At 33.9% G+C, this 25,202-nt stretch overlaps 3 protein-coding genes across 7 annotated transcripts in view; all 3 read right to left on the bottom strand.

The window, feature by feature from the left end:
- Positions 1-9,573: 9,573 nt before the first annotated feature.
- LOC110030654 lies at positions 9,574-18,356 on the bottom strand. The gene is made up of 2 exons (XM_020733480.1): positions 18,219-18,356; positions 9,574-10,303 (listed from the first exon to the last, which is right to left on the bottom strand). The coding sequence occupies exon 2, from the start codon at positions 10,281-10,283 to the stop codon at positions 9,867-9,869; it is 417 nt and encodes a 138-aa protein (XP_020589139.1). The 5' UTR covers positions 10,284-10,303; positions 18,219-18,356; the 3' UTR covers positions 9,574-9,866.
- LOC110030652 (peptide chain release factor 2) overlaps positions 12,679-25,202 on the bottom strand; it is a 34,023-nt gene continuing 21,499 nt past the window's right edge. For 2 of the 5 annotated variants that reach the window (XM_020733470.1, XM_020733476.1), the window contains exon 7: positions 23,249-23,451. The gene's annotated coding sequence lies outside the window, so the exon portion shown is untranslated. Of the gene's footprint in view, positions 12,765-23,248; positions 23,514-25,202 lie in introns of those variants that run through there. The other 3 variants (XM_020733469.1, XM_020733475.1, XM_020733471.1) reach the window with 2 other exon arrangements.
- LOC110030641 lies at positions 17,778-19,150 on the bottom strand. The gene is made up of 3 exons (XM_020733451.1): positions 19,097-19,150; positions 18,734-18,761; positions 17,778-18,223 (listed from the first exon to the last, which is right to left on the bottom strand). The coding sequence occupies exons 1-3, from the start codon at positions 19,148-19,150 to the stop codon at positions 17,778-17,780; spliced, it is 528 nt and encodes a 175-aa protein (XP_020589110.1).

Here is a 25,202-nt window from a genome sequence, read left to right as displayed (position 1 = left end):
GACCCTTCAACAAACTACTCAAAGCCTCCAATTGTTGTCCAATGACTTGATTTGGGCTTGAATAGACTTGTATTAGACTAGTTTTAGTTTCATTGGGTTTGTCTCATCGAGTCTGTCTGTTTAACTACAAGTTTGTTGAAATTGAAATTCTACATAATTTTTAATTTGAACAGAAACATAGAACATTTCTTGCTAAAATATACATTGAGTTCCATGCAATATGCCTTGGATTTGCACTAAGAAATGAAATTTGTTGATAACACATCATTTTTCTCTCTATTTTATTTGTAATTTTGCTTATACCATCTAAAAATAATATGAAAAAATATGATAAAAATTCATAAAACTTGAGTTTGCCAGCAACAGACAGTGATAGAGGACGGTGACCGTTAAACATGTGTGAGAATGGTGGGTGTGCAAGCGTGGGTCATGCATGGGTCAAACAGTCATTATGTGTCACTTCATGTGACAGATTGTGCACGGGTCAACTGAGTCATGGTTGGTGCATGCTGCTGAGTCAAGTCAGACATACATCATTGGTGGTTTTCTGGTCCACCATGTTGCATTAGGTCACGTTGGGGATGTAGGCTTTTTCAGAAGGTGCTCGTGGGTCAGGTCAGAAATCTTGGTCTTGAATTGGACCGCACGTCGCGACCCATGAATCGTGCAATACTTCACATGGGAATCACAAGACACAGTGAATGTGGGTGAATCAGACAGGACAACCACCAGTTGTGCAAAATCTGATGACTGTTACACCCCCAAATGTGAGATTTCATTTTTTTTTTCACAAATTTGGGGTCTTGTTTCCACCATTTTAAGCCTATAAATAGGCCAAACAGAGAAGGGAAAGGGCACACTTTCCTTTTGAAGTGTTTAGAGTCTTTTGACTTACTGTTGTTCCTTCTATACTAGCATTGTGTAACCCCCAAAGTTTCTTTGGGCTAGCTATTATGCATCCTTCTACACTGGTGTATCATAACCCTTAGAATTCCTTTGGCTAGTTGTTGTGCCTCCTTCTACACTGTTGTTGTGCAACCCTCCCTAAAGTTCCTTAAGCCAATTGTTGTGCATCCTTTTGTGTTGGTGTAGTGCAACCTCAGAGTTCTTTTGGCTAGTTTTTATGCCTCTTAGAGGAGATTTCTCATATTTTAAGATGTCAATGTTCTAGTATTCCCATCCTTCTAAATATCAATAGAAGTATCAAAATGTTGAGGAGGCAATGTTGACACTCACTAAAGATGCTCTGGTCCTTTTCTTAAAAACATGAAAAATTGAGTTTGCAGAGATCAACTATCATAGAAAGTACAAAAGTGTAGGACCAAATTATCCTCCATGAACTGATGAATACGTAAGCAGAACTGACATAGACAATAGCTAATTTTGATCAGAATGCAAAGAATTTGTGGGCTTTTCAAGCAAAGATATAGGCCTGTGAATAGTAGAATATAAAGTTACGGATCCAATGTGTAGGAGAATTCAATTAAAGCTTATGGAAAGGGATTCTTATGATGCACCATTGCATTGAAGCTGAAACCAAAGACTCACCTACCAACCAATCATTTGAAGGTATCCTTTCTTACTAAAAGGGAGGAGAAACTAAAAGTACTTGAAGGAGCATAGCCCTTATGAAAATTAAAATTTTGTGTATGTATGTATGTATTGGTGGCATTTCCTTAGTACTTTGTGATAGTGTGACTGTATTTGTAGCTCTTCTTGTGTTTGATGTAGTTTATACATATGTTCATGTGTTATTTTATGCAGCTCCTTTTTCGTTTAATGTAGCTCTATACACTGTGATAGTCCATATCTTTGACTCCATATTGCACTTGTTGAATGTCACTTGATTCTTTATACTGCAATACAACTTTTGATTTAAAAGTTGCATGATGAGATAAAAGTTACCAAAATATTTTAGAGTTACTCAGTAATACTTTCATGTCTAGGCTATTGTTGCACCACATCTTGAGTTGGTGTTGTTCCATTTCCTTGAGCTAGAGTTGACCCATTTCTTGAACTATTATTGCATTCAGGCGACTAAAGCCTCCACAAAATAAAGTTGCTTATATCAGATTTCTTTTGGGATGTTGTTTCTTATTATAAGAAAGTTGACTTGATAAAGCTTACCCCCTATAGAAGATAAACTTATTATAATTCTTGGCCTGAATCCAATATAATCAAATTTAGATATTACCCCAGGGCATAGTGACATCAAACTCTTATGAAACATACAGTCTTTTATATTATCAGGCAAATATTTAGCTTCTTAAACATGTAATCAAAGTTAGCATATATACTTTGCATAAAGAAAAAGTATGTATCCTCTAAGGCTTGTGCCTTCTGAAGTCTTAGAATATACTTGTAACTTTTGAGACTTATAGTCTTTTGAGATTCTTAAGTATTCATGTACCTTTTGAGGCTTATATTCATTTAAAATATTTATAAGTGTACCTATACCTTCTAAGGCCTGTAGCCTTCTAAGATTTTTTGAGTGGAGACTCTGTCAACCACTTGCTCTAATGAAGTTTATTAAGTGATGAACTTATCTACTATTAGCTTCCCAACAGTGATTACCCTTGTGAGCCCTAGATCAAAATCCTGTAAGGTCGAAATCCCAATTTCCCACGGTTTTGGTGCTCCTAACCTTCCTTAGAGGGGTTGGTTGGGTTCGATCGCGAAGAATGGGAAAAGCTTTGTAGCTAGCCCATTCTATGGGATCGTGGGGGTTTGTAGAGTAGAAAAAGATTTGTGACTAGTCTGCCCTATAAACGGTGGAGAGTTGGAAATCAGAGCGGGAAACCCTCCACATTGTCACGCTAAAGCCAGAGGCGACTATGCTGCAAGTCCAAGTGCTAAAACCTAGGTGGCTACATGAGGTTGTTAGGATGAGTTCCATGCTTCATCAAACATGTTATGTTTCATTTAATGTGCATGGTACATCTTGTTGCATTTTTACATGTGACTCTTTGTTGCATATCATACGTGTGATGTGTGAGCACTTCAGGTTGATCGGCTGTCTTAGGCTAATCCTTAATCCTCTCTTGAGTTCGATCGATTGTCCCGGGCCGATCACCCTAACTTTTGGGCTTGATCGACCACTATGTGTCGATCATCATTTTAGTTTTGATATGTCATCCCAAGCCAATCACTCTATCTTTTGGGTTTGATTGACTGATATGCGCTGATCGCCCATTTTAGGTTCTAACAGTTTTCTCGGACCAATCACCCTATCTTTTGGGTTTGAATGACTGTTATGTGTCAATCCCTCATCACGGGATCAATCATTCATCCCAGCCCGATCACCCGTCCTTGTGGGTCGGATCGATTACTCCATATCGATCCACTCTCCTCTTTGGTCTTATCATCCACCACGGCCTGGTGGATCGACCACTTGCATAGTTGTGTGCTTTTACTTCATATTACACCGTATATATTTTCATTTGCATTTTCACATGTGTTTGTGGTTCTCCCCAGTGAGGATCACCACTGCCTCTAGATCAGTGCCTCCTTGGCATACCCTTTTATTCGGATCATTGCCTTCACAGCAAGCCCACCTCTAGTTCACTGCCTCATTGACATAGCCTTTTATTTAGCCCACTACCGCCATGATATGCCTACCTTCTGGGCACTGCCTCCTCGCGCATACCTTTTTGTTTGGGTCTCTTCCGCCACGACATGCCTGCCTCCGGGTCACAGCCTCTTGTGCGTGTCCTTTTGTTTGAGTCACTACCTTCAAGACGTGCCCATCCCCGGGTCACTGCCCCCTTAGAAGATCCATCTGTCAGGCTGCTGCCTTCATGGCATGCCCATCCTCCGGTCATTGCCTCCTCGACATACCCATCTTTTGGGTCTTTGCCTTCATGACGTGCTCACTCTTTCTGAGTCACTACCTCCACGAAATACTCACCCTTACCACTTTTGGTGCATTTCCTCTTTGCCAGCTACATATCTTGCATGTTTGCATGTGTGCTTGGTAAATGCCTCTTCGGTAAGTTGTGACCCCTTTTTATAGGTATCCTTTTACTTGATGCAAACTCACTTGTAGCTAGTGTCTGCTTGTCTCATGGTGCCCCGGGTTCCTGGGCAAACGTAATTCCTCTTCATAAGTAGCATGTTTTACTGGTACATCCCATTCATATGTGTCATGTTGCATGTAGCATCCTTGCATCTATTTGTGTGATGTGTGCTTCTCTCTTCCGGGCACCCATTGTGATTTTTTTGTACCTCGGTCGAACAATCACAATGTGGGATTTTTGCATGATTGCATGTTTGCCCATTCGCTCTTATGGATAATCTTACTCGTTAGGGGAAGGAACTATTTGTTGGTCATGATATTCAAATGATCGTTGCCCGTGAGGTGCCTCCATGAGTAGTGCGAGTTTATATATCACAAGCCACAAACATGAATGACTGTGCTAAGGATCCAAGGGTTCTAACATGGATCATGTGTCTCTTGGACTCGCATTGTAGGTCTACTATTTTAAAAGTATAAAAATGGATTTTTACTATTATAAGTATATCCACCTACTTTTAAAACTATATAATATAAAGCATATGTGAAGATACTTACTTTAAAATGTCACCCCTCTCTTGTGAAGTGCTTTAGATCCCTTAGATCTTTAGAACGGAACCGAAATTGCCACACCATTAAAGTCATACAGTAGTTGGAGACTTTATTTTGTGCACTTAGGTGCTAGGTTAGAATACTTTTTGTTAGATGAAGTGTTAGGCTAGTATCTAGGGTGCTAGGAAGTCTTTTGATGTCTGGTTATTGTTCTCTGTTGTTTTGGTTGTCATAACCAAACATCTTTCTTTTTTTGTGCTTTTGGTGTGATTGCATGAATAATATGCATGGTAGCGTGTTAGGGCATTCTTCAACAAGAGGTCGTGCCTTTATATGCACACACACATGTGCAATATAAAAAGTGTAGCATGTAATGATTTCTACTTACCCTCTATTTGCAAGTGTTGTTTAGCTCCCTCACCAGGCACAACTTCTTATACATTGTATAGCTTTCCCTGTTGACATTTTTTTCTATGCAGGTTGAGTCTTTTTCTTTTCATATGTACCTTTTAGAATCTAGAAGAGTCCTGTAGTAGAAATAAGATATGGGCATGAGTCACGAAGCACTTTTATGTGGGAACCACGTTGAGGGGACCAATAATAAATGCTCGCGTCCAGTATCTTAATTCTACATTTTATAATGATGTATAAAATTAGGTCTGGGCATGTATATGCGAAGTCTAGCTGCCTTTTTCTTTTCTGGGATTTGTTGTCAACCCAACGATGCTGACCTTTTTTATTTATTTGATTTGGCTTGTTCTTTGCCTTATTGTGTGCCTGAATGCTTGAAATTATTTCATTTTTATTTTTGTGGTTTGTTTGGGAATCACGATGCAATATAGGCTCTTTAGGATTTAAAAATTCTAAATTTTTTTACAAATTCCTGATAAAATATTCAAAAAAATTAAAATTTAGAATTAAAATGTTGAGGATTTTAAGAATTACACTTTTACTTTTTTGTATGGCCTTCGGGCCATATTTTAAATTGGATGCATGACATGGCTATAAGCCAATCATATTTAATAGGGCCTTCATATAAATTAAGGACCTCTTTACATAATTGCGTTCATATTTGCATGTCCTCAGGGTATGCCCCATGGTTCTCCAAGTCGACTGAGCCAACATACCTTTTATATATAGATGGTTGTCTAATGTACCTAGGGTGTTTGAAGACTCCCCAACCTAGACGGGTTGTAAGTCCTTTTGTTTGGATGATTTCCAGCTTTGTAGTTGAACCTCTTCTTCTCTCCTTTCCTGAGGCATCCTTGCCACTTTGGCAGGTGTGAGTCCCACCTCTTGGAGCTTCAGCTTGTATTCATAGGATAGAATTTCCTTCCTTTGACCTTAGGGCTACCGAGGTCACCATGGATGATTCAATTAATGGATTGCTGATTGGGGATCTCAGGAAGTGTTGGGTCGACTACCTTCACAACCGGGTAGACTTAGGGTCATAGTGGCTTGAGATAATTGGTATGTGGTACCCCGAATCAGCTACCTCTGCCTTTTAGGATCACTCTATCTTCCTGTTGTTGAGCCCCTTTGAACCCTGTCACTCCTTGACTTCATCAATATCATCTTGATGGCCCAATGTCGATGAGCTATCATTCATTTGGGATACGATGATTTGTCATCTGCCCTTATGGCCTGGATGTGCTTTGACGCATTGAGATATCCCCATCAAGATGATTTTGGTTATTCCGTGGGCTTCGTATGCCTTTGAGCCGCTGCCCATTCGGGATGTAAGAGACTCGCTCTCTGTCAGATGTCTTAGCTTGAGATTTGAAGCATCAGGACTTTCCCATATGAAATAGTCTTCCTTTGATAACCTATTTCCTCAGGTTTACGATAATACAAGCAAAATCTCTTTTATCGAGAGGATGCTTGGGTATTCTTTATAAAGTAATTAACTAGTTAGAACATGTTCCTCTGGGAGTGTTCTTGGCTTTCACATGAAAAAAATTGGCCATGATCCACAAGAATCTCCACCTTAATTTCCTACTTCAACATAAACCAAATATTTTTTTTAACATTGGCATAAAGATTAAAATTACCAATCCTCTTCCTATACTTCTCATTATTATGAGGAGGAACAATGGGTTCAAGAATGTTATTCTTAAATTTTAATATAAAATCAGATCAAATCAGAAGCTTGTTCTTTATTTAATATTTTAGAATTTGAATGAATCGTTCAACTCTCTCTCTCTCTCTCTCTATATATATATATATATATATATATATTAATGTTAAGAATATCTTATCATTAAAATGAAATACTTTCTATCAAAATTTGGAAATCAACTCTTTTGTGAGTGATCAAAGAAACCAAATACAAGTGTATATCATGATCAATATCTTTCAAATTGTAAGTATCATAATCGAATAGTTACCACATGATGGAATAGAAGAGCACGAGTTTTTAATAAGTTAGGAATATAAATCACCATTTGAGGACACATACATATATTAAAGAAGTTTTTCAAAATTTCCCTATATCATGAAATATAATTTATAGACTTAACTCTTCAAAGAAGATATCTATTGGGATTTCAATGCTACTTGCATCACCTAGAGATGTCCTTTTCATTCCCGTAATGCATGCCTCAGCCTCCTTTACAAAAAAAATTTGGTGTCATAGTGCCTAAAAGACTTTAATTAGCAATATAGCCCTAACTAGTGCCTATGCATCATACTTTGTTATCACATGCAAAATTGTATGTAATAGATCTTTTATTTATCAATACCTGTGTGACCCGATAAATCAAATCAATGTAGCAGTGCTAACCCCTGGCTTTATGTCACTCCATCAATTCCATTGATGCTTAATTACATTACAGGTGTAACCTAAAATTAGTTGATTATGTTTGACCAAGCCTTACCTCAGCTCCATTATACTGATACCAAGCACCACGATGCCACATTAATCATATCATGAGAACATTCTGTAACTGGCAAAAAATTGAACTATTGGCTTAGCAATTTGACCATGTCAAAGGATAGCTCAGTGGTGTTGCATATTAGAGTTACAACACTGAAACCCTTATAAACGGTGTTCAGAGGTGAAAAATTTTTTGTTTGTTCCATGAATCTATTTCTACAAGCTCCCCTCCCTCACACTCTTCTTCTTCTTAGATTCGTGAAAGGAAGATGTCACCAAGAGGATTGAAGGGGAAGATGTTGGCGTTGGGTACCTATGACACTTGTCTTATTATTAGCACCAAAGCACAAGATATGCATGAAGAAGTCCTTAAAAATTGTAAGCTCATTACAAAGCGTGATTTCTCTAGACCGAGGAGCTTAGTAGAGCAAATAATTTTAAACAAATTGACGTCCATTTGTAGCTGAGCTTGGTAAAGTCGTAATCCCGATGGCCCACGAGTTCCTGGCCAATGCCCATGAACACATGGATCATGGAAATTAGGCCCCTTTAAATCACTTTAACATTAACTTGGTATAGTGTTGAAGTCTCCAAGAACACAAAATTAATTGAAGCATTCTCTTTTAGGAAGAACTCGCAAATAAAAATCTCAGACATTTTGAATTAGAAGAAGCATATCATGATTAGAGAGTATGCTTGAAAGTATTTAAGAACAAACCCATAGGTAACATGTCCATTTAGGAATGACTAAAAGTGCAAGTGAGAATGTTAGAAAATAAATATTAGAACTTAGAAAATTGGACAGTAATCCTACAGCACAATTTTCACCACATCAAGTGACACATATAGAAGCATACTCTTTTAGGAAGAATAAGTTTAAATCCAAAAAAAAATTATGCATGCATTTCCTAAAAATTCATAATTTTCATGCAGAATGGTTAAACATATTGCATCACTATGCCTACATAGACCTCACATGAACACATCATTAAAATGAAAAAGGAAAAAAAAATCCTTAAATTCATCAGAACATGCATTCTCTCGTTTCTCTTATAAGGGATCAAATGATCTAGGTTCCTAAAATTACTAGCTAATTTTATGTGATATAATGCATGCACATTAGAAACAATAAAGTTATTTGGTATTTAGATAACTGTTGCTCGGGTTATATGACTAGTGATAAAAACACATTCTTTGCATTGGATTCTAAAATATGTGGAAAAGTGATGCTTGGTGATTATACCACACAAAAGTTACTAACTTAGGTAATTTTGGCAAGAAAATAGTTCTTAATTTCTTGGCAATGTCTTATTAGTTGATGGTTTAAAACATTGCTTGTTATGTATTAATCAATTCTTAAAAATATCAGAGGAGCATTTACTTACATGCCACCAAATTTCTTTGTATTTAAGTATATATCTAACATCAAAACTCTATTTTTTTTTACATTAAGACCAAAAGTCTAGTTTTTCATGTATAGATTTTAACTTGGAAAAAAAAGTGATATACGGATTTTATGTATAGATAAGGTGCCATAAATATCATAATTTTAACTAAAGAAATAACATATACCTTCTCATACATAAGATAAGATGACATATATGAATATATATATATATATATAAAACTTCAACCTCTAATCCGTTCAGTCGTATGTACATGGATGTTTTTTTTGTCAATCAGAAGATGATGACAGTGATAATACAATTAAGTATATCCTATAAGTTCTACACTTCCATTTGGACTAATTGATTCAATTTGCATCAATTTTTCTAAATGATGGAGTTGCATGTTTCTTGTAGGCATAGATACCAATAATTATTAGGGATAATTACATATAGATCATCCAAAATATTGATATTATCAAATTAAACATAACATCCAGGTGATTATTTTAAACTATGAAAGCAATATATTTACACGTTCCATCATCAAACTATTGAGAACTTAATAAAAATGAAAAATATGGGTTTGAGTTTTACCATGAATTTTCATATTTGAGTGAGAATTTGAAAAATAGAAGAAAGAGAGTGATTGGTTTATAAATAATAAGTTTCGGGTGATTTGTATGTAATTGCCCTCAACTTCTGCTATTAAACAATTCTTTCCAACTTAGACATGTGCAAAGGACAAAATTCAGATTCATGATATTTTGATAGTATTGTGATGATATTGATATTGCAATGCAATACCAATAAAATGTAACTAATTGACATGAGGTGTCCACACTCAATAATTGTTCTCTAGATGCAGACCACCACAAACGAAAAAAAATATTACGTGCAGATACAGATTCAAATTCGTTTTATTTTGATAGTATTATAATGATATTGATATTGATATTGCAATGCAATACCAATAAAATGCCACCAATCAACATGTGGTGTCCACACTCAATAATTGCTTCCTATACGCAGACCACCACACCTACAACCCGTTCTCGCCGGAGCGCGTGACACCGGTGATCCCGGCTGCAGCGTAACGGCGGTTCCGCTCCAAGATCTGTCTCTGTAACTGGAGAATCAACCGCTCCTCGTATTCCTTCCTCGACGGACCCCCAATCAGTCTCACGTACTCATTCTGGCCATTGCCGTACCAGAGCTTGCCGGCGAAACCCAGCATCGCGCGCACGTAACCTTGCCGGATTTGGGCGAAAATTCTCTTCGGACGAAAGTCTTGTAAGACCTTCAGCTTCGGAGATACCTTAACCCTCCACCCGCCTCCCAGCTTCAATTTTCTCTTATTCGATCGCCGACCGCTGCGATCGAGCTTCTGATAGGCTCTCGGATTCCAGTAACCTTTCAGACCTCCGTTGAGCTCCTGCGCTTCGTCGATTTTCTCCATTGGTTCTCAGTTTGTAATAGCTTCTCTAAGAATCAATGGATTATCTGAGTTATGCTGAAAATTGCTCTTTTCTGGAGCTTCGGGACCGAGAAGTTGGGGATTTCATGGTGGAGGGGGAAAAGGATGAAGGAAGGGTTTTAAGCTGTGGGAGAGGGATAATTGCATAAAGCCCATAACAAACTTTGCTATTTATAGCATTTTTTAACTATTAAATCCATACATTTAAAAGAAAAAATGAGTAGGAAGAAAGAGGTGGTTTGATTTGTAAATGACAATATTTTGGGTGACGTGAATGTAATCGCCCCTTTTTTTACTTTTAATCATGAAAATAATTTTAAAAAAATGGGTATTTACATGTATACCATAAAATTCTTGATCTGGTGGTTAAATTATTATGTTTACATATATAATATGCAAAAAACTAACATCAGGATGAGGGTATTGTGGTCATTAAGTTTTTTAAATGTGGCATGCATCTTTCATGCATAGTAGTTGTGATATTTATGTAGATTTTCTTAAGAAAAAAATGTTTTTTTTTTTTTTTTTTTTTTTTAAATACGGTAAAAGGGCCAGGCGACCATTAAAAATCATTAAATTTGGAAGGAATATACTATGATTTTTTTTTAAATTTTAATTGTTTTATTTGGGGCATTTATATACATACCGCCAAATTATTATGTATTTATATATGTAACATCAAAACTTTATTTTTTTTTTATATTAATTCCACCCAAATCTATCATATCACTAAAAATATTATCACTTTGACTTTTAAAATGTCAGACATGTAAATACATGAAAATTGAGGGGAATGTATGTAAATCTTCCTCTCCTTTTTGTAGAACAGCGAGTTGAGGCTTGGCTCGTGTTTAGTGTGTTTGAAATTAATTATATTTCAAATTCACTCATATTAGAAATTGGCTCGTGAACGGTGTGCTCGTGTTCCGTTATAAATAGACCCTTTGGAATTAATAAACATATTACAATAATAGATATTTAAATAGATACATACATATATTTGATGAAAAAATATAGTACTTTAAACATTTGTTTACAATATTTAGAGAATAAATATGATGCATTGATATAATTTTACAATCAATAATTTAACTAAATTACAAATGTACCATCCAATATTTACCAAACAAATGAATACATACATCACACTACCCAAATGAAATTTAAAAAAAAAAAATACAAACACAATTAAATTATTCAAGCTTCATCTTCTTCAATGTCTAAGATTTACAATTATATATTTTGTACATGCAATTTTAGTTTAAGCTAGAAAGAAATACATAATTAGAAATGAATTTAAGAGAGTAAATTAACATAGCCATATATATATATATATATATATATATGGATTATTTAAAACTATAAAAGAGGCTCAGATTGTACATTTGGAACTCTTTTACACATTACATGTGTCATCCATATATAAGGATATCAGAGTCCATATCTCAAGTAGGGGTGTAAACGAATCGAACACGAACGAACAAAGCATGTGTTCATGTGTTCGTGTTCGAAAATTTAGTTTGTTTGAAATAAGCTCGTGTTCGTTTCTTAACGAACGAGTCGAACACTCGTGTTCGTTTCTTAACGAACGAGCCGAACACGAACCGAACACGAGCTGTTCGCGAACGACGAGCCAGTTTGACATCCCTAATATTAATATATAAAAATAATATTATATATTAATTATATAACTTATATTATATAAATATTCAATATTATATTACTACTATAGTATATTAATATATTATTATTATTATTTTATTATATATTATAATTTATAAAATTTAATGTTTTAAAATATAATAAATTTTTTATATATAATTATTTTATATTATTTTATATTTCAAACAATAACGATTCGAACACGAACGAACGCATCACTGTTCGTGTTTGGTTCGTCTAACTAACCGAACGAAAAAAATTTGTTTGTGCTTGTCTCGTTTACTTATCGAACGAATCGAACACGAACTCATTGACGAACCGAACACGAACTGTTCACGAACAACGAGCTTTTTTGACAGCCCTAATCTCAAGCATCACCTTAAATTTTGGCCTTTGTTCTTGCAATACTCTATAATGGCTTGCATAAACGCATGCCTTTAATGTGTAGAGGAGTAAGAAATATAATTTTAGAGAACTTTAAACGATTCAAAGACAAATATTGCGAAAACAATAATCACTAGCATCAATGACTTTTTATTTTAATGTTTATGACTATCCTAACTGGTTTCACGAACACATGTCACACGTTATAAGGTATTGTGAATTTGTGATCATAAACTCACAATTTGAAATAATTATAAATAGTAATTATCATAGTCTCTTATTACATCTTGAAGAATATATATGAACCACTTAATAATCCATTTTCTCCCCCTTCTTACCAGTAGTGACATTTTTGATATATCTCCAGCAAATCTCATCATCTGGCATGAATCTCGAGGCATGACATTGATCTACATACTGCATTTTGAGCAATAAATATTCAAACATCGATAAAAACTCATCCAATCCTCCGATTTAAGCAAACTTATAGTTAAAATGATCGACTCGAGAGAAGAATCTAATATTACCTAAATTAGTCCAATCCGAGTCAAATTAAGCTTAGATCAAGCCATTAAAACCACACTTGCTTTGTTTTTTTTACATTATTTCTTTTCAGAAATATTTTTGGTTAAAATTTTTGATGTAAGAAGTTTTAAATTCTTGTCACCATGCAACCAAGCATACTCTGTATGAGCATAACTAAAAATGATAGGAATCGTAGCAGAATGATGAAAAATGGTAAGGTAATTTGAAGTAAGCATCAAATCTCCATTAGATTTCAAGAAGAAATTGAGTCCCAAAATAAGTTTGATAGATGATTGTGAATCGGGAAACTCATAATGAATTAATATTTCTTCAATGTTATAACATTGGGACCAATTCTGATAATGAGTTCGGAGAAACAGATAACATTTTCTAATAATATGAATAAATTCAACACGAAACCATCGAGTTGAGATGTACGCCTAAATGTATCACTCAAAGTAATATGGTAGCTGGTACCAAATCAACAGAAATTGAATTATTAGTTGCTTTTGTATCAATGAAAGCAGAGAGAATGATTTCATAGTCATGATTATTTAATATAGCTAGAACTTGGACTTGATGAATTTTCTCGAGATTGTAGATGATGAGCAATCATTCTATTTCCAGTTCTATTTCAACACTATTGAGCACAAGATCAAGTGATTCTTGATTATCTTCATAGGTATTGATGAGGTTTTTGTCATTCAGATTGTTTTCCAATTGTCCTTATCATAACCTATGATCATTTCCATTTTTTCTTCAATGGAATTGAAATGTCGTTCAAGTATCCTAACCTTTTTTTTCAAGAAGTGGGTGTTTCATTTTGAAATCAGTTAAAACTTTAGGATAAAGAACATCATATTTTTCGTGGACACATTTATAATATGTTTGAACATGACAATGCTTACATTTATACCTTCTATGAATCGCTTGATACTAGTGGCAATACTCACAGTTTGTTTTGTCTTCGTTAAGACCTTAATTTCATTCAGGCATGTATTCCATATTCATGAATTGTTGATCCAATATATCTAAGGAGTCTTGAAGTATTGGGTTATCAAGGATATCGTTTATAAACTGGAAGTTCGCGCGTTCCTTTTCTTCAAGGGTATCATTTGAATTGATGATATTGATAGAATATGTATCCCAAATTTAGCAGCCCAAGTCTATTATATCCGTGTTGAAACACCCTTCTAATATGACAATTTCTTAATCTTTTTTTTTTGGACAATTAGTAGCTAAGTGTTCTTCTTGAACGGCAAAATAAGTTATCTTATGAGGATGTCATTTTAATTTTATACCTTCAAATACCCCTATCTTTGTTCAGGCATGATTTCTTGACAGAATTTTTTGTAAGGTAGTAAGTTTCTTTGAACGACTTTTTGAAATGTTTTCAATTTGGTTTGATAATCTTCTCATACTTGCTAAATCCATATTGTTTGGGCGTATAAATTTGGGAACATGAACTATATATTTTCTTCCTCAATTACTTCTAGATAGAGATATAGGTGCATTTCTCTTTAAGTTTTTCAAAGAAGAATTGGACTCGCATGCCTATATTATCAAAGTGTGGGACATTATCTGAGTAATCCAAGATTGAAGTATCTCTTTTAATTCTCTAAGCAATTTTGAAAATAGCCGCACCAAGTTTACTCGAGTAGTAATTTCTAGAGATAGAGGCTAAGGTTCTGAAGTCGTTTAGAAAGTTTTTGTTATACTTGTAGTTTCGGATCTAGATTTTCTTAAGGACCCTTGTCCCAACCCGTAATTACACAGATATTTATGTTCCCGAATATGGCCAAAATCTTGAACCAATAGCTTCTAGTGAGAACAAATGTAATATTATAAAATTTAGATTAATAGTTTTCTCACTAGGAGTGCTATGCAAATATATTTATCGTTTCAAGTAATATAGAGTTTTCTTTAAAAACCCAGTATGGATCCAATAGAGAAAATTAAAGGAAAGGTAAATTCGGGAATTTAACTATGAAAAACCTTTACTTAAGATTGTAGAATTTAATTAAAGTAATTCAAGTTATCTCAAATCCTCCACCAAACTCTTGAAGTTTCTTTGAATCTTTTATCTTTTACAACACTCTTAACTCTCACAATAAAACTAAAAACAAAAAAGATAAAGTAAATTTATGGTGCCTGAAAATCTCTCCAAACGTTCCTCCACAAACTTCTTCAAGATCTTCTCAAGACTCTCCCTTTTCAAGCACACTTCTAGATGTCTCAACTTCCTTCTTTTATAAATTTCCAAAAGGTGTCTTGGTAACTCTTCAAAATATGTCCAAATTCGATGTATTCTCCAAAGGATGCCTCTTTTCACAAATCTTTTAATCATATTTTCGTTTCTAGTGGTCATAGCCACCATCTTTAGCCAATAAGTGCCTCAAATGTCCCTTCAGAATTCGGTGAAATGAATTAAACCTTCAAATAACCACCTCTGGTGCTTAACCGCGGGACCTCTGGCGCTTAGGTGCGACCTTCTCTATTTCACCAGCACTTAAGCGCCAGATCTGGCACTTAGGCGCCAAAACTCTTTTGCACCACTTTTGCATTTTTGCTCCATATCTAATCCTTTTTCACTCCTTTTTGTATTTTTCATATTTTTACTTGTACCTGCAAGAAAAACATACAAATACCTTCCATTAAAACGCAATATCTCAAAAATAAGTATAAAAATGTGTCTAAAAACACTATATATTTTAGGCGTATCACTGACCCCTACCTTCGTGGCACTCAATTGATTTCATTGATGGTTAATCGCATTACAAGTGTAACCTAAAATTAGTTGACTACGTTTGACCAAGCCTTACCTCAGCCCATTGCATCGAGACCAAGCACCACCATGCCACATTAATCAATTCATGAGATCCTTTTGTAACAGACAAAAAATTGGATTGTTTGCTTACGCAATTTGACCATGTCAAAGGCTAGCACCGTGGCGCTGCATATCAGCGTTGCAACACTCAACCCTTATAAACGGTGTTCAGAGATGAAAAATTTTATGTTTATTTCATGAATCTATTTCTATAATCTCCATCCCTCACACTCTTCTTCTTCTCAAATTCATGAAAGGAAGATGTCCCACAGAGGATTGAAGGGGAAGAGTTTGGCGTTGGGTACCTATGACGCATGTCTTATTATTAGTACCAAAGCACAAGATAGGTATGAAGAAGCCCTTAAAAATTTTAAGCTCATTACAAAGCGTGATTTCTCTAGCCCGGGTAGCTCAGTAGAGCAAATAATTTTAAACAGAGTAAGCTCCATTTTGTAGCTGAGCTTGGTAAAGTCGTAATACCGATGGTTCACGAGTTTCTAGTCAATGCCCATGAACACATGGATCATAAAAATTTTGTATGGGGAAATTTAGATCACTCTACCATTAATTTTGTATAATGTTGAAGTCTTCAAGAACACAACACCTAAAAAAACATTGTATTTATGAAGAGATTGCAAAAAAAAATCTCAAGCATTTTGATCTATAAGAAACATATTATGATTTAGAAAGTATATTTGAAAGTCTTTAAGAACAAACTCATAGGTTACATGCCAATTTAGGAATGACTAAAAGTGCAAGTGAGAATCTTAGAAAATAAATATTAGAACTTAGAAAATTGAGCACTAATCCTAAACTACAATTTTCACTACATCAAGTGACACTTATAGAAGGATACTCTTTTACGAAGAATAACTTTAAATCCAAAAAAAAAAATTATGCATGCATTTCCTAAAAACTCCTAACTTTCATGCGCAACAATTAGAAATATTGCATCATATGTCTATATAGATCTCACACGAACACATTAAAATGAAAAGTAAAAAAAAAAATCCTTAAATTCATCAGAACATGTATTCTCCTTTCCCTTAAAAGGGACCAAATGGTCTAGGTTCCTAAAATTACTAGCTAATTTTATGTGATAGAAAACATGCACATTAGAAACAATAAAGTTATTTGGTATTTAGATAACCGTTGCTCGGGTTACATGACTGGTGATAAAAATACATTCTTAGCATTGGATTCCAAAATATGTAGAAAAGTGATGCTTGGCTATTATACCACTCAAAAGTAACTAGTTTAGCTAATTTTTAAAAGAAATAGTTCTTAATTATTGAAAATGTCTTATTAGTTGATGGTTTATAACATTGTTTGTTATGTATTAGTCAATTCATAAAAAGATCAAAGCAGCATTTACATACATGCCGCCCAATTTCTTTGTATATTAGTACATATCTAAGACCAAAACTCTATTTATTACATTTATACTGCTCAAATCTTTTATATCACATAAGAAATTCCATTTTTTTAAATTGAAATAAAACGAAATATTGATTTTCATGTATAAATAATGTGTCATAAAATGTCATAATTTTAACTAAAAAAATAAAATATACCTTCTCATACATTAGATAAGATGACATATATGAATATATATAAAATAATATTTGATAAGTAAATACATAGGAATAAAGTGGTATTTATATGAACAATTTCTTAGTCAATCAAGAGGTGATGACAATGATAGTACAATTAGTGCATCCCACAAGTTCTACACTTCCATTAGGACCAATAGATTCAATTGGCATCAATTCCTCTAAATGATTGGGCTGCATATTTCTTGTATGCATAGATACCAATAATTATTATGAATAATTACATATAGATCATCCAAAATATTGATATTGACGAATTAAACAATCAAGTGTACTTTTTAAAACTATGAAACCAATGTATTAATTGCCCGCAACTTCTGTCATTAACAATTCTTTCCGACTTACAAACGAAAAAAATATTACGTGTAGATGATATAGATTCAGATTCATGATATTTTGATAGTATTGTGATGGCAATAAAATGCCACCAATCAACATGTGGCGTCCGCACTCAATAATTGCTCCCTATACCCAGACCACCACACCTACAACCCGTTCTCGCCGGAGCGCGTCGCACTTGTGAGCACCGGTGATCCCGGCGGCGGCGTAACGGCGGTTCCGCTCCAAGATCTGTTTCTGTAACTGGAGAATCAACCGCTCCTCATATTCCTTCCTCGACGGACCTCCAATCAGTCCCACGTACTCATTCTGGCCATTGCCGTACCAGAGCTTGCCGGCAAATCCCAACATCGCGCGCACGTAGCCTTGCCGGATTAGGGCAAAAATCCTATTCGGCCAAAACGCTTGTAAGATCTTCAGCTTCGGAGATACCTTAACCCTCCACCCGCCTCCCAGCTTCAATTTTCTCTTATTCGATCGCCGACCGCTGCGATCGAGCTTCTGATAGGCTCTCGGATTCCAGTAACCTTTCAGACCTCCGTTGAGCTCCTGCGCTTCGTCGATTTTTTTCTCTGAGAATCAATGGATTATCTGAGAGTTATGCTGAAAATTGCTCGTTTCTGGAACTTGGGGACGGAGAAGTTAGAGGGATTTCATGGTGGAGTGGGGAAAGGATGAAGGCAGGGTTTTAAGCTGTGGGAGAGGGACAATTACATAAAGAGCATAACAAACTTTGCTATTTATAACCATCAAAACCATACATTTAAAAGAAAAAATATGAGTAGGGAGAAAGAGGATGTTTAATTTGTAAATAATAATATTTTGGGTGATGTTAATGTAACCGCTCTTTTATTTTTAATCATGAAAATATTTTTTTTAAAAAATGGGCACTTACATGGAAAAACTATTACATCAAAACTCCGCACGTAGAGTTACTTGCGAAGACCAATGAAATTACGTCATAGAGGTGGTCGACACAAGAGAATATTCCCCTCGTGTTATTCAAGTGTTATTGTGTGTTATTCAAGTGTTATTGTGTGTTATTCAAGTATTACTAATGTGTTATTGTGTTATTATAACACCGGGAATATTCCCAGAAGACAATAATACCTGAATAAAACACAATAACCCCTGAATAACACAAAATGAATATTTCCTCGTGTTACCAGACCGATCACTTCCACGGCGTAATTTTATTGGACTCTGCACGTAGCTCTACGTGTAATATTTTTTTATATTTCCATGCACACCACAACTGGTAGTTAAATTATTATGTTTAGGTATATAATATGCAAAAAAAACTAACATCACCACGAGGATATTGTGGTCATTAAGTTTATTAAATGTGGCATGCATCTTTCATGCATAGATTGATGAGCAAAGTATTATATGTATATGCAATAAATATTTTAGGTGTTAGATATATAGTTGTGTTATTTATGTACATTTTCTAAATGTTTTCCGTTTTTGTTCTTAACACAGCCGGTGAAGGCCACCATTAAAAATCATTAAATTTGGAAGGAATATATTATGATTTTTTTTAATTTTAATTGTTTTATTTGGGGCATTTATATACATACCACCAAATTCTTTATATATATATATATATATATATATTAAAGCACCACGTACTCAGATTAGTTGGTCCGCGCTCAGATTGTACATTTGGAAATCTTTCACACACTACATCGTTCAATTTTACTTGATAAAACATCCTCGAATTTAATCTTGCGTATTTCAAACAAATTTCAAACAAATTTTGAATATGATTCAAACTTGATATCGACTTCATTCAAACATCAATTGCACATTCTAACAAAATCATACTATGATTGTACAAAAATTTGAAAGATTTACATACATGCCCTCAATTCCTATGTATTTACACATGCAACACCTAAACTTCAATTCTTACATACATACTAATGCATGCTAGAAAATTCGCGGCAGTAGAGTAATGGATTATCGTCTTAGCGTTGCACGAGGATTCAGCACACACTCAGATGAAAGAGAATCAACATGTGATGATACTAGAAGTTTTTACGTGGAAAACCCATAAGGGAAAAAACCACGTTGTCTGACCCAGTTAAAAAAAATCCACTATGAGTTGATGATTACAGAAGCCCCCCTTGTCCCACAGATGGGAAAGGGTTACTAGATTTTCTAAGATACAACGTCGACTGACGGCTCTGGTTAGCGGTGTTCGATAATAGTTGATGACGGTCGGCGGTAATCGACGAAGGTTAGCGGTGATCGGTGGTGGTCGACGATAGTTTGCGGTGGCAGAAATGATGTTGGAGTTAAGCTTCTTCTCAAAACCTTAAGTTCTCTCTCAAGTCTAATTCCCTCATGTGAGGGGTGAGGCTCTATTTATAGTGTTCTGAGTGCAATTAATACAAGAATATGAACTATTAATGTTTGATGGTTCGGAGAGCTTCCCTCGATCGGATGGCATTTGATGTACATTTGAGTGTCTTAACGATATCGGAATTGAGCAATCTTGAGCTCCTTGAGCTCATTGGATTCGTCTTGCTCATTGGATTCGTCTTGTAGAGACGCTCGATTCGACTATAAACTCGTTGAATTCAACATTCATTTAATCTTTCAAATATGTCCAGAAATCTTTCAAGAATGATTTAATCGCTTGATCTTGACTTGATTTGACTCTGATTGGACTAACCTTGATATCATTGAATCTTTCTCATCGAGTCATTCAGTTTAACTATAAATTTACTAAAATCGGATCACTCAATGACTTTTTATCAAAATTTGAATATTTATTGCTCAAAATATTACCTCGAGATTCATGTCAGATGATGAAAATTTGTTGGCAGCGTATCACATACCATACCACCTTACTGTGCGTGCGAAGGCATATTTCTTTTTTTTCCCTTAAATAATGATATTTTTTATTTGATAGGAGGATTTATTTAATATAAAGTGGAAAGTAAAGTTTAGCTATCAGCTACATAAATACACATGAATTGTAGTTGGGTGGTTTGCATGTAAATATCCCAAAAAAAAAATTTATATTTATTTTAATATATTTATTTATAACGATAAAGTTTGGGAGCCTCTCCACACAAAAGTCCTGACTTATATTTTATTTAAAATAAACATTCCATCCAAAAATAATAAGTATTATAATGTAAACTAAATTTGTCCCCATTGTACTTTTGAACCGCATTATGCGGCTTTTGGAAGGGCGGCAGCCAGCCGCATTCGGCCGGATGCCAAAAGGCTATTAAAAATAAATAAATTAAATTAAATTAATTAATTGCAAAATAGACTTCATTCAATTTTATTTTAATTTATGGGGCCAAATCTTTGGGAATTTGCATACATGCCACATAATTCCTATGTATTTATATATCTAACCTTCAATTTTGTTTTTTTTTTATTTTATATTTTTACCCTACAAATCTTTTATATCACATTTAAAAAAATATATTTGACAATGCTAAAAAATAAAAAAAATTAAATAAACTTTGGATTTATATGATTCCACTTGCACATAATAAAAAAACTATAATCCAAAATAATAATAATTATTATTATTTTTATCATTAACCAAAACTTGGGGACTCTAGAGTTTAGGGTTAATGTCAACTTTAATGATAATAATTTCAATTAAAAAAGGGCAGGTCAAATTAATCCAAAGTAAAATCCAAAAACATCTGATCAAATGCATGACATTAAAAATAAAAATAGAAAAAAAGGCAAATTCTTGTTGTTCGCGAACAGCTCGTGTTCGACTCGTTAAGAAGCTCTTCTTCGGCTCGTTCGCTAAGTTAACGAGCCGAATATGCACAACACGAACCGATATTTGTTCGTTCGTTTTCGGCTCTTTTTGGCTCGAAATACTACTAATCAATTTTATATATATCTTTGACGAGTAGTATTGACTACAAGGCTACAAAGATTTCTAATCAATTGAAAGTACTGATGAAGAAAATAGAACAAAATTTATTAAATTAAATTCAAATGATGTTTTGAACATTGCCACAATCATTAACATCTTATGACTACATGATTAGGGTTGTAAAAATGACTTTTTGTTCGTGAACGGCTCGTGTTCGGCTCGCTAAGCAAACGAGTCGAAGACGAACACATTTTTTGAGCTTGAAATATGAACGAACCGAACACCAGCTGAGCCTAGGCTCGCTCGTGTTCGGCTCGTTTACACCCTAATTACTTACAATACTATTTAACGCTCCAATGCACAACATGTTAGTTAAAGATAAAATAATTAACCCTAAAAGATAATTTTTCAGCACTCATTCTATAAAAAGAAGGCAATTAAATAAATAACATTCAAACATTATTATTTACAAATCTAGCCATCTCTTTCATCTATTTTTCAAATTAAATATCAAAATTTACAATAAAATCCTAAGCCTACATTTACCATTTTTGCCAAATAAAGAAAATACGAGTGCTAGTTCCGTAAATAGCAATGGTTTGAGGGCTTTGTTTGTAAATATGCCAAAAATAAAAGTATGAGGTTGCCAATAGTGGTAAAATTGTCAATTCCATTATTCAATAGTTTTAGGCTATTTCAAGCCGTACAGCTTCAGTTTGACGTGACATTTAATATGATAAAGTAAATATATGAATTTCAAAGCTGTAGAATTATGAAATTTCACATTTCTCTATCCTCAAATGTTTAAAATTACAATTTCCACAGTTTATTAAAAAAAATATAAAATAAAATAAAATTTGTATAATGCAAAACCTTTAGAAAAGTGGAAAACAATGAAAAAAAAAAAAGGGGGCATCTACAAACATACCAGACTGTTCCTAGAAAAATTATTGCGTACGGACACCACACACCCAAATTTTTACACAATAATTTTTGAGTGAGGTGTCTGATCAGGATAGTGAAAAAATTAAAGTGAGCCACACTCTAATAATAAAAAAATACAAAAAAAATGTATTTTAGTAGTCATGATCGGACACCGCACAGCAAATTTGTGATCACTCGTATTCCTATCTATTTACGTTTCAAACACCTAAGCTTTTGTTTATTACATTTATACCATTCAAATCTTTCATATCACATGAAAATACCACCATTTTAATTTTTAAAAAGAAAAATGCACCCCATGCACCTATAAGTTGGTATGGATGTAAAAATTGGAGTTTAAGGATCTGCATGGGGTAGTTGCAGCCTACTAGAAAGCCGCAACACAACAGTTGTGAGAGGAAATTGTTGTAGGGAAGTTTTTGTTTGTCGCTCCTTACGAAAAGAAGATATTTTTTATTTCTATATTGTTGTGTTTTTTGTAAGACAATTATTCCATGCTTGATAATTTATAGAAGAAAATAAAAAATTACATTCAAATCCTTAAGATCTCAAAAATTCAAGTATTACACCTAGAAATAACATCTCACTTAACAATTAGTAACTCGACAATCAAATTACGACGACAACAACAACAACAACAAGCTTTTATCCCACGAAGTGAGTTTGGCTACATGAATCCTTTTTCTTCATTGCATCCTATTGAGTGTCATATTTAAATAAAAAAAATATATTAAACAACAATCAATATTTTCAAAATCAAAATAAAAAATATTAAACAATTAATGTTATCAAAATATTAATTTTGAAATGCAAACAATCAATCCTACGGAGTAACTTCGCCAAAAACACTCTCCACAACTGATCACTTTCTGGGAAAGAATCATCACATTGATCTGTCCATTTAAAGAAGTCACACTCGTATGTTGAACTATTCCTTGAACACTTGTAAAACTTTCTCATAGTTATTCTATCTTCGTGATAAATGAATGATCACTGCAATCCAAAGTTGCAATACAAGTCTTTAGAAGCTCCAGAAGTCATTGAGCTCACATTTACTGAAAAGTTGCGAATTAATAAAATAAAATTAGCATGCCTTAATGGGACAATGATACAATTATATAAAATATTAACTAAGAAGAATAATAGAAATACATAATTAAATATTCATAAAACTGTGAGTTCTCAGAACAAAGATAAACCGAAACATAATTTCTCATTATAAGAAAATTAAAGATTTTAAAGAAATGAAATCTTGGTTTCCTTTAAACCAAATAATACAAACTTGTATATGTCATAGAAACATATCAGCACAAAGGCCCTCCAAAAGAATCTCAATAGTCATATAACTGAAAAAAAAATGGATATTAGTTGTCTTGTTGTCAATCTTATTTATGTCAAAATTCATAGCAACATAAAGGTCATCTAGAAAAACCATTTAGGTCATATATCTCATATTGACCTCTAAATAATATATATATATATAAATAAAACTTATATTACACTCACGGTTGCCTAGATGGCCATCCTAAGTGGGATAATATGCATGCTGAAAAAAATGAAAAAAACACTACAACAAATATATATTCAACATGAATATCATTGCATAAAGAGCCAATATAATAAACATTAAGCATTTTCACAGCACTAAAATAAAATAAAAAAAAGTAATAGACAACTCTACTTCATCCAATAACAATGCAGTCGTAATTTGCTCTTGCAACTCATTCATCTCTCCAACACCTTCTCAATGGTGTGTACAAGAATCAATTAAATCACAATCAACTTGTAATATTAACAGCTCTGGACAATATTCATATATTTCAGGAGGGACATGTGACTGATTTTCATCTGCACTACTAAAATTAATATCACTGCGTGAAGGAAGTCAACATATATAATTGTGCAGAGTCATTGCAACAGCTACAATCCTTACTTATTTGTTGAAAGAATATGTAGGCATATCTCCTAGACTAACTCATTTTTTTCCAAACCCCAAATATTTTCTCAATAACATCACGTGGAGATGAGTGCCACTTGTTAAACATCTCATTTTTATCTCAAACTATATGGTTATATCTTTCAAAATCAATAATGTGATCTTTCGTGTCAAGAAATGGCTTGAGATAACCTTTTTATAACGAATATACAACATCAACTAAATAATATTTTTCTATTAAAAGTAAAATCATTAGTATTGTAAAGAAAATATATTTATTTTCTTTTACTCAAGCAAATCTAAAGGCAGCTCGGGGAAATTAAATTTATCACTCCCGCAATAAATTTTAATAGCTGATTATCATGTGCTTCATTCTCATTCAGTTATTACAAAAGTGAAACACGTGTTGAAATCACATGTAGTCACAACTATGTTCATGAATCAAAATGTTTAATATATACAATCTTATTATTATTAGACACATGCATTTATATGTATTCCATTAATTGCTCAAATACAATCCTAAGTCATTTAAATAACAAATTAGTGTAACTACGTGTAAGTAAATTTTAGAAAAGATAAACACATGAGTCTACCTTAAAGTATGACATTTAGCATTGATCTTGTGAAACCTCTATCGGGGTACTTTGGAATATTGGCTCTTCATATTCGATAACTTCTGATAAATAAGCTGATCAAGGCATTCGAGCCAAGTGAAAGATATTTATTAGTTATTTATGATGTGTTAGACTCAATTTGTAATAAAATATAGAGAGTTATATGTAGCACCTCTCTTGAAGTCATCCTA

Source organism: Phalaenopsis equestris, unplaced genomic scaffold, assembly GCF_001263595.1.
Source record: "Phalaenopsis equestris unplaced genomic scaffold, ASM126359v1 Scaffold000745, whole genome shotgun sequence".
NCBI lineage: Eukaryota > Viridiplantae > Streptophyta > Magnoliopsida > Asparagales > Orchidaceae > Phalaenopsis > Phalaenopsis equestris.
This window is presented reverse-complemented; position numbering and strand designations above follow the sequence as displayed.